The 10,934-nt window shown below is 38.8% G+C and overlaps 1 protein-coding gene across 2 annotated transcripts; it reads right to left on the bottom strand.

Annotated features, from left to right (window-relative positions):
- Window positions 1-244: 244 nt before the first annotated feature.
- LOC141815673 (glucomannan 4-beta-mannosyltransferase 9-like) lies at window positions 245-4,168 on the bottom strand. 2 transcript variants are annotated; one of them, XM_074703626.1, is made up of 10 exons: window positions 4,089-4,168; window positions 3,415-3,981; window positions 3,222-3,320; window positions 2,838-3,090; window positions 1,737-1,847; window positions 1,457-1,593; window positions 1,235-1,348; window positions 956-1,155; window positions 683-877; window positions 245-597 (listed from the first exon to the last, which is right to left on the bottom strand). In XM_074703626.1, the coding sequence occupies exons 2-10, from the start codon at window positions 3,742-3,744 to the stop codon at window positions 435-437; spliced, it is 1,602 nt and encodes a 533-aa protein (XP_074559727.1). In that variant the 5' UTR covers window positions 3,745-3,981; window positions 4,089-4,168; the 3' UTR covers window positions 245-434. The 2 variants fall into 2 exon arrangements, with proteins under 2 accessions (XP_074559727.1, XP_074559726.1); XM_074703625.1 differs by having other exon boundaries at window positions 683-1,155.
- Between the last annotated feature and the right edge of the window lie 6,766 nt (window positions 4,169-10,934).

The raw sequence follows: 10,934 nt of genomic DNA, 5'->3' as shown, positions 1-10,934 counted from the left end.
TTATTTAAGATACTACAAATATATATATATATAGACAATCAATAAATATTCTAATTAGACGATGTGAAATTATAATAAATATGTGGAAAAGAGATAAAAAAGATTGATTAATAATGATAAAATAAAATAAAATTTATTTAAATACCAATAGCATAAAAAAAAATTCATATATCCAATCTTATTTATGAGATAAGACTCGGTTATCGATTATTATTTCTTTCTTTCATGTTGAAAAATTCCTGGTATCAGTCACAAACACTTACACTAATTATTATATATATATTCACACAAGAATAGTAGATGGTAGTAGAGGGTCTTCAACTGCTGTCTATGTTTATGAATGAATTCTTTCTTTGAAGCAGCTGACTCGGAACAATTACTTTATATATGACATTGAGGTAGAAGAGTCATGGCAAGCCTTTGGCAACAGCCTATTATGAACCAGGGGTGGATGTGCCGACATAGCCAAAACCGACTATAAAGAAGGCAAATGCTTGGAGGAAGAGGTAGATGAAGTAATGGTTGTTCCCAAAGGTCATGTCATAGCACCCACAAAAGAAGAGGTAAGCCCCTGTTCCCAGCTCCAACAAGTGTATTCTGTATGCAATTGTCAAGTTAATTATGTTTGTTCTTGTTTGGGAAGAAGCCATCGAAGAAGAAAAATCATTACTAATAGAATTACCGATCGCCAATCGCGATTCGTGGCTTCTTTGCTGCTTTGATGGCCATTTTAAGTTTAGCAGTATCTCCTTGCTTCTCAGTGACCACCCACTCGTTCACTCTTCTTGCTTCTAACAAGCCCACAAAGGTAGCTTTTGTTCTGTGGAGAGACATGACATTCTCGAACAGGATCCAGAATACAATCAAGTGGAGAGATCTGCCATAGAATCGAACAAATTGTTTAATTTGGACAAGTAAGAATTTATCACGAATTGAAAGGAAAATAGATTCAGACCTCGGTGTTCCGATAGCATTGAGAAGGGTTATGATGGAGGGTATGTAGACAGTTCCCCACTTGGGTATTTGCACCTCAGGAACCAAGACTGTTGCCGGAATCACGATGCAGTAGAAGACAAAGGTTACAACGTGAGCAACCACCTTTCGGACAAAGAAGAAGCTGTAGATTACATGGAATTTCTTCCGCCAAGTAACTTTCTGCATTCCACAAACAAGAGAATATAACTTTGAGCAAATATAGAACTAGTGCATTGTCATATATAAATTGTGACCTGACCTTGTTATTTATAATTTCCATGAACATTTTCTTGAAAAGATTTGCTGGACCACAAGACCATCTATGTTGCTGATATCGGTAAGCCTTGAAACTACTTGGTAGTTCATTTTTAACCTGAAATAATAAAGCCAGAATTTTCTTTCCGATATGTAATACTGTTGTTCGATATAGTAAGTAAACAAACTCAGTTATGGACCACTAATGACTGCAATAAGAGATCACCTTGAGATCTCTAAGGAATACAAACTTCCAGCCCTTGAGGCTAGCTCGGACTGCCAAATCCATGTCTTCAACCGTGGTTCGGTCTTTCCAACTGCCGGCTTCATTGAGAGCAGCAATCCGCCACACTCCGGCCGTTCCTGCATTTGAACTCTATCTCAGTTCTTGAGAACTTACAGAATTGAGTTTTCCTCGTTCATAAAATGAGCAGATTTAAATAGAAAATCTAAAGATATCAATCTGGAATTTATTTTTTTCAGATTAAAGAGCAGCAACAGCTCACCATTGAAGCCAAAGAAAGCGTAAGTGGATGATCCTACTTCCTGCTCCACTGAGAAGTGGTAATCAAGAGACATCTCCTGCATCCTAGTCATTAAACATTCATCCGAATTCACTGCAAATTTCAAGTCAGAGTAGGCATTAAACCAAGCCGTTTTCTTTTTTATACGGAAAAATAAGCAAATTATTCCTTCCTTTGGGGATTAAGTTACTATCCAAACCATAGGCCAGCGTTAATTAATGAAAAAGTTACTCTATATCTTCACTAAATTATGTGAGATAAACCAACTTGCATACAAACTGATTGGCTGTTTCAAAACAGTGAAATTGACGGACCAATGCGTCGGAGTTGATGCGATGGCGGCAGTAAAATGTAAAGTTCAAGTGTCGGTGAATGCCGGGAATAGATCTACCTACGTGGCTGTGGGGGACCACTGTCAACCTCAAATTAAATATAAGATCTAGCTGCATGACTCAAAATCAAATTTTCATCTCATGAATACTTGCTCGTTTTGAGACAACCAACAGAGTAGCGATGCTTCTGAAGTAAAGAATGCTTCTCTTTTAACACAAACTAATGATCTTGCTCAAAAGTTTTGAGCTGGCGTAGACTCGGCGGTTGCCTGTTCTATTCCTCCGGTAATTTTCACACAGACGACTCCCGTGGTGGGGCAGGCAGTGGTCTCCATCAAGTGTCGGTCGAGGCATGCTGGACGCCAAAACCAGCATGCATCACATGCAAATCTAACTATGTATCACCACCACGATGGTAGGTGAGGTAGATCGGGTGCGACATAAAGACCGAGATAAGTAGAGACTTAACGCCAAGTGATTGGCCACTCGATCATCCTCGCAATCGTACCTAGACTCCATGCTTAAAGAGAAAGCCCCAAAGATGGCAACGCTTTTAACGTGGAAGGCATGAGACCCTACAACTGCACACTAATTATTCGGGGCAGTAGAGCGAGCGAGAAGCAACCGGCCATGAATATGATGATATACACCGACACTCAAAAGACATAATGAAGCACAGCAGAGGATCGAATTAACTTAGATTTGATGATCGATTATATTAATGGCTGAATTAATTAATCAAATTGATTACCGTATTTCCATCGAGCTTGGACGAGGCCGAGGTCGGAGTTGTGGATGAGGAAGGGAACGGTGTGCCACAGGAAGTCGGGCTCCGGCTGGAAGTCAGCGTCGAAGATGGCAACGTAGTCGCAGTGTTTCACGTAGCTTAGCTCCATGCCTTCCTTGAGCGCCCCGGCTTTGTACCCGTTTCTGTTATCCCTCACCTCGTACTTGATGTTTACGCCCTTGCTCGCCCACCTCTTGCACTCCATTTCCACCAAATCCTGCACGCGACCAACCGGCACATAGACAGACCACTTACCAAGAATCATCATCTAATATACCTTCATACTTTTGATTGAAATCGTTAGAAAGACACTCGGTGATGCTGACAGTGGATGGAATTTGTCAATACCTTGGTCACTGGATCGGTCGAGTCGTCGAGCACTTGGATTATAATCCGGTCCGACGGCCATGACAGGCCGCACGAAGCTCCGATGGAGAGTTGGTACACCTGAGCAGTTCAAATTGCTCAAAATTGATTTATTATTGCAGATGGAGAGGAACGCATTGGGGAGGTTACATTTCACGTTAAGTGACGTTCGTACCTCTTTCTCGTTGAACATGGGGATTTGGACGAGGACCATAGGATAGGCGGAGCTGCCGAGCTCGAGGTCGTCGCTGATGGGCTCCCATTTGTACACCTTCTCCGGCCGGCGACCGCGGAGCTTGATGAAGGCGATGACGGCGGCCATGTAGACCTTCTCCGCCACCAGCATGATGGACATCGCCAGACAGAGGAAGACGGCAACGCGAAGCAAGGGCACTATCAGCGGCGCCTTAATCTGCCACCAAATTGTGGCCATCTGCCCTGCGATGTCGTCACGCGCTCCGTGGAATGATTCCGGCAGAAGAGGAGCTGAACTGAGCTTTTCCATCTCTGTTGCAGCCGCTTCCTCTGCTTTGCCAACGCGTTCGAGAGCCGCACTCGAGAGTAAGTATATGTAAAGGTTCGAGCTCTTACCTTCCTTGAGGAAAAAGCTCCGTTATCTTGGCAGATAATAATTATGATCGTCTTTTTTTCCCCCTTATATGTGAATTCTGCTGTAAATCCTACTTGCTGCGGGATTACGCAATGCAATGCATTGGAGCCGAACTGTCAACCTGTCAGAGTTCTGTTCCTCACAAATCACAGATTTAGGAGTAAGATAAATGAAAAAAAGAAAAGATTGTGACGGAATCTAGAAGAACGCCTACAAAACTTTCATTTTGGTCTCTGTACCTTGCTCAACCCTAGATTAATGTAATGGAGTAGAGAAGGATGTAAGCGAAACAGAGATCCTCCTCTTCCCTTGCTCTTGCTATTCCGGAGGTGGAAGAGAACAACGATGTCACAAAATCCCTGAAGCTTCACATGTAATGCGGGGAAGGAGAGCTCATTAAATAAGCTTGAGTTAGTTGGACAAATAATAATGAAAGAAGAACAATGTCTATAATTACTACGTAAAAATACAGTCTTGATCCGGCGGCCCCCATCAATTATCGAAGTCATTATTTCTATCTCCTTTTTTTTTAATCCTTCATCATTTCAATTAATCGTGGGCGTGGCGCGCGGTAGAAAAGCAAACCACGGCCGACGCGTCCACTGCTGCCTCCTCACACCCGTCGAGCCACACAGGGCAGCAACATTACTGCACCGTCGAACTCTAGTAAGCTTCTAGTGTTTCTTCTGCCCGTGTCACACGTGTGACTCATGCGTTCCTCTCCTCCATTGGGCTAGTGCAGTGCAGGTGAAGGAAACACTGATTCTGGCTGGACTCTGGAGCGAGGAAAATGGAGCACATGGTGGGGGTCCATATGCTTGTTGGTTTATCTGTGTTAATTGCAATAATGAAAGAATGTTTATAATAGATACGGTGTATTTGTTAGCAGTCAATGAGCTGAAATTTCCATCGTGAAGAAATCTAATTGAATCAATTCAGGTCAATGCCCAAATTAATATTTAAAATTATTTAAAACATTATGAACTTAATTTTATAATTTGAATCTGAATTGATTGCCCTAGCCGACACCGATTGTAATGCCAGGGAAATCAATATTTGTAATATTTTTTTTCATAAAAATATAGATACAATTTTTCATAATATTTTTCGACGAATAAAGTAATTTTAATATTTTATTGAATCACATATTTAATTTTTACTAATATAAAAATCATGTATTATACTTCATGTTAATCAAATCACACATCTCTGTTCTCTATCCGTACGCATACTTATGACATAACTACTAAAACATATTTAGAATTATATTATAATAAATTTTAGAAGTACTATTATTTTTCTTTCTAAAAAAAAAAGATAGAATCAAGATTAAAAGGCATAGTTACACATAAGATTCTCAATAATATCTGATTTGGATAGAATTTAATAAGTCTAAGACCATTAGTAAATTTTGGTTGTCCCCCATGGCACGGTATGACGGTAAAACCATCGATGGATTCTCTAGAGCGTCATAGTTTGATTCTCGACTAGAGTAGACATATTCTCTATTTGAAATAAGAAATTATGAGAAACAATATGAAGTACGATTATTTGGGTGGATCGGACTACCACTTGGTGGAGCGATCTTTTGCGGCCAACAATTTTAATACTGAGATGGACCTTGGCGCTCTACAATTATAGGTTGTAGAGGTCAACTATCAATGGCCTCAATGTGAGCACTTCTCAGATTTATTTTGGTGACTAGTAGGAAACTTCTATGAAATTGGACCAGTCATCTCCAAGATTAGTCAATATAAAAAAATTAAAAACTTAGATTACTAAAAAGATAGTAAGTTTTGGCTAAAATTTACTAATGGATTTAAACACATCTGAATCAATTTAAATCATAACCAATACACTTATAGGAGCCTCTTGAGCCTCATCGTATCCTCAAACTTTCTAAATAGTAGGTTATGGGTTTTTAAAATTTAGATAACTTAGTATAATTTTGACATAACTCACTATTAGACTTAGGTATATCATATATTCAATCAACAATAACACTAATGTATTTTTAGAACTCTTCTGAATTTGATGATACCAAAAATTAAAAAATTTGAACATTATACGATCATTAGTGAAATTTGGCTAAAATTCACTAATAACCTTAACCACATCAGAATCAACCTAAACTAAGACCAATATACTCTCTGAGTCTCTTGAGTCTTATTATGCCCTTGAATCTTAATTTCATAGCTTAGATAACATGACATGAGTTTCTAAAATTTAGACAATTTTATTTAATTTTAGTATAAACTTACTGTTGGACTTAAACATATCATATTTACTCAACAATAATATTAATCTATTCTTGAACTTTCTTGACTTTGACTATGCTAATGTTGGCGATCTGGATCTCCGTCCTGCGATCCGGATTCTATCCGCTCCGAAAAGCATAGAACCCCACAGGACAAAAATTTCTATCCCGCCTGGATCAATTGACAAAGTCTACAAAAGACCAAGTCAATCGATCCTTCAGGATCGCCGATTCCTAAATTATTATCTACGGTTTATAATACTAGTTCTAGTAAAATTAAAAACTGCGGAAATAAAATTTTACCTGAACCTTTGTAAACGACCTCGCTGCCTTCCGCTGTATTCCTTTCTTCTTCCTGGACGTTGGGTGGACAACGATCCTCCAGGACCAAAGGAACTGCAACCTCTGGATGATGAAGCCTTGGATCACGTCTCTTCTTCTCGCTGCAACTTCGCCTTGTCTCGTTCCCTTGCTTAGATCCGGCCACCACCTTGGACAAGGAGGTTCGGCCACCTCAAGAGAAGAAGGAGAAGGGGCGGTGGAAGAAGAAGAAGAAGGAAAAAGGGAAGGAGGAGGGGTTAGGGCCGGCGGCACCAAGGAGAAGAGGAGGGTTTCCGAAATCGTTTCGGTATAACTTCTCCTCTCTTGAATTGTTGTTGTTCTTGTTGCCGCCCACCCCCTCCCTCTTCTTTTATAGCCTCACGCCCAAGACCAAGCACCCTTTTGCCAATTCTAAGAATTATTCTAATTTTGATTAATTCAATGAACCAATTCTAAATTATAGAAACATCTTAAATCTAGGCCCTTAGATTAGCTTGCTTGGTTTCTAGCCGTTAGATCTTTTCAGAAATAATTAAAAAAATTATTTCCAACCTTATCTATTATGGCCGGCCACATTTAATTAATTCCATGAATTAATTCTATATTAAAAGGAAATAAAACTTAAACCGAAGAGATCTCATCCATCGGATGCAACTTAATCTCATCTAACGGTTACGATATAATCTCCTTTAATATAACTTGATCTCTTCGATCCAATGGCCATGATTAGATCACTTGGGCGTGTGGTTCAATGAACCATGTCTGGTTCACCTCGTGAACCGGTTCTTCCTTCCAAAGAGAATTAAAACCGAACCGGATAGATCTCGTCCATCGGAGACGACTTAATCTCATCCAACGGTTCTAATCTATTCTCTTCTATTCCTCTTTATTTATTTCGATCCAATGGATGCAACTTGATCTAATCCCACGGATACAAGCTGATCTCATCCATTAACTCATCCTACGGTCGAGAACTAATCTCATCCAACGGTCGAGATTAAATCTCATCCGACGGCTGAGAACTAATCTCATCCGTTTGATTGCATCCTTTTGAAGATGTCTTTAGGCTACAGCGGGGACCTCGAGGAGGTATTGGATCTGGCCTTCTGATGGGTTTCGGATCCCGTATTCAACCCCGAATACACACCTACATCCATCAACAACGATCCATTCCACTAGAGGATCATTGTTGCACTACCAATCCAATCCCCAAATTACGTTATGGGTTCCTTCTTATTATTTTATGCATTGCTCCCCGTGTTTAAGATATCGTATGTCCGTCAATTATCTGAGTTCACTGACAACTCAATAATCGACATCTAAGACCTTGAATAGTACCACTCAACCTTATTGTCAGCCGGACCAAGTCCACTTGCAAGATTTGACTTGACAATCCTTATGAGCTCTCCAAGGGGACATCATCAGCCCTACTGGGACACGGATTCCTTCTATAATTAATGGCACACCGTATAGATAGTAACATCACCCAACTTACCGAGAATATTTGATCTGACGGAAAGATCTCACCCTTTGGTAAATCAAAGCAATGATTACTAACTATAGGTGCCCATTTATTACATCGGGATTAAGAGTGCATAATTATAATAACAGAGGTCTTGTTCAATTTGCGAGTCAGTGTAAATTGAACAACCTCAATGGTCCTACTCAATACACACAAAGTGCACTAGTGTAATTCTACAGTCAAGACAGACAGTCACCGAATTACACTACAACCGTTCCCGATGGTTTGTCCAACGTCATCTTGGTTGTGAGCCTTAGTTTATAATTCACAAGGGACCGATAATCATGGTCTTCTGTGTCTCACAGACACCAAGTTATCTACAATGTAAATTAAGAGGACTTTATTGCAAAATATCACTATTGCAATCATTTGACCAAAACATGATACTTTATTTCATAAATGTTTATATACAAAAGACCTAGTCTTTTCAGTATACTTCCTAACAGGGATGAAAATGAAATCACGTCACATGATTTCAATTTTAAAAAAACACGTGAATAAGATCAATTAAGATGGCTAGGATTTTAATTGGGCTTTCAATTTTTGATGGCCGAGCTCAATTTTTGATGGCCGGGCTGGATCAATTAATTGGATAAAATCTATTGAGTTAGACCAATTAAAATTAGGCCACAGCAAAAAAAAATGTCTCCGCTAAAAATCGAACCCTGGTTTCTAGGTACACAAAAAAGAGACTAACTACTAGACCACAACCATAATATATAATTGAATTAGTTTCATTTACATATTGATCAAATTTAATTGGGTTGTTTCATAATAATTAATTAGGCTTCTAGATTCTTGGTAAATGGGTCAGATTTCTAATTGGGCCAATTTTGGACTTACAATTAGAAATACCTAATTTGGAAGTCATGTGCCCAATTGGCCCAAACAAGTGAAATGTCAAGTGTTTTGGCACGATGACAACACTTGAGTAAAAACAACCAAGTATAAATTAGACTTGGTTAGAGTTGACATTGGTCAACCATACTCATAATTGAGAAGTTATTTGAACAACTTATACTCGAGAAACAACTCAATAGGCTTGGTCAACATGGTTGGAGATGATGAGAAAACTAAATATCATGCATGGTGTTCAGGTGCCTATAATATTTTAGTTCTCATGGAACTTGCCATGCTGAGTCTTCAAGGTGCCGATCGACTGATCAAAGGATCAGTTGACAAAGCCTTTATAAATCAAGAAGATTTATTTTTCTTGATTTATTGTGTTAGTTCTATGCTTGTATAAATTGAATTAAGCTGGTATATGTGGCTGCTGGATCATCTGGATCCAAGAAAAGTAAATAGTTTAAGAGAGGAAAGGGATATAGAAACGAAGCTGCTACTGCAAGAGTGAGATCAGGCCCAATCAAGAAGAAGGGAAAGAAAACTGGTTGACTTGCTTTAAGAAACCATGTTCGGGAATATTTTGAATCAAAAAAGGTATTTTTCTAGTTTGTCTTCTTTTTCTGAGCATTTAGTTGCTAGTTCTGTGTTGTTGGCTAATTCTTATCCTTTGTGGATCATAGATTTGGGAGCAACCAACCATGTAACTCGGGAATGAGTTACATATGTAGAGTACCGCAGGGTACCAGCTGGCAACAAATGGATTTATGTAGGAAACAATGCAAGAATTGAAATCAAAGGAATCAGCACTTGCAAACTTAACCTTCGTGGTGGAAGTACATTGTTTCTACATGATGTTCTGTATGCTCCGGAGATTCGAAGGAATCTAGTTTCTATAACTTATTTTCTTGATTTAGGGTATTATATTAATTTTTATAAACGTTGTGTGGAACTTAAGATTGACTCAATGTCAATCGAATATGGTTATTTAACGAATGATTTTATGGTTCTTGATGTAGAGCCAAATGTCAATTGTGGGATTGATGGTTGTTTTTCAAACATTGCTCTTACTAGTTATGCGGATATAACTGATGAAGTTTAACATACTAGATTGGGACATATAAGACAAGAACGGATGAATCGGTTGGCTAAGGAGGACCTTTTGAGCACTCGAGCTAAGATTAACTTGTCTATATGTGAATATTGTCTTGCTGGAAAGATTAAGAAACCATTTGGAAAGGCTATCAGGGCTGAATCACCATTACAATTAATTCATTCGGATATTTGTGGTCCAATAAATGTAAATGCTAGATATGGAGCTTCCTATTTTATTACATTTATTGATGATTTCACTTGTTATGGTCACGTGTATTTGATTTCTCATAAATTTGAAGCATTGGATTGCTTCATTCGTTATATGAACGAAGTTGAGAATCAAATGGAATGTAAGGTTAAGGCTTTACGCACTGATCATGGAGGTGAATATCTGATCAGTTCAAGATAATTTGCAATAAAAAAGGGATTATTAGATAGCTAATGATCCTTGAAACTGTTAAAATCGATGGAATCAAAATATCTCCACAATGATATGATATTGTCCACTTTGGGCCTAAGCCCTCATGGCTTTGTTCTTGGGCTCTCCCCAAAAGGCCTTATACCAATGGAGATACTTTCCATCCTTTTAACCCTATGATCTTTTCCATGTACTTTAGATGTGGGACTATGTTTGCACCCTTGCAACCCAACAATCCCCCCCTCAAACAAAGGACCACAAACCCCCCCAACGTCGTTTTGATGTCTGAATCCTCGACCCATCAGGACTTTTTGTCTCTCGGTCCACCCGACCTACTAGGACTTCCCATCTAGCCACAGCTAGGACTTTTTACCCCTCGGTCCACCCGACCTATTAGGACTTCTCACCTAGCCGCAGCTAGAACTTTTTGCCCCTCCTAATATCAATTAATTATTTTGAAATAATATTAATTTTAATATGCTTTCTTGGAATGATGATAATTGATATGGAGATAGATATATATAGAGATGGGGATGAAAGTTGAATATAAAAATAAATGAGTTAAAAATAAATATAGAGATGAAAATAGAAATAAATAAGGATGAAAATGAACCCAATGTCATCCTACG

The sequence above is a fragment of the Curcuma longa genome, chromosome 21 (genome assembly GCF_044706935.1).
Source record: "Curcuma longa cultivar G26 ecotype Majalengka, Jawa Barat chromosome 21, ITB_CL_G26_1.1, whole genome shotgun sequence".
NCBI classification, from domain to species: domain Eukaryota; kingdom Viridiplantae; phylum Streptophyta; class Magnoliopsida; order Zingiberales; family Zingiberaceae; genus Curcuma; species Curcuma longa.
Note: the sequence above shows the minus strand (reverse complement) of the source record. Positions and strands in the feature narration are given on the sequence as shown.

Bases quoted from the DNA above. Each gene is read 5' to 3' on its own strand.
- LOC141815673 (XM_074703625.1), bottom strand. From the start codon at position 3,744: ATGGAAAAGCTCAGTTCAGCTCCTCTTCTGCCGGAATCATTCCACGGA. The intron at 1,848-2,837 runs GTAATCAATTTG...TGAAATTTGCAG, and splicing joins CCAAGCTCGATGGAAATACG to TGAATTCGGATGAATGTTTA. The intron at 1,594-1,736 runs GTGAGCTGTTGC...GTTCAAATGCAG, and splicing joins CGCTTTCTTTGGCTTCAATG to GAACGGCCGGAGTGTGGCGG.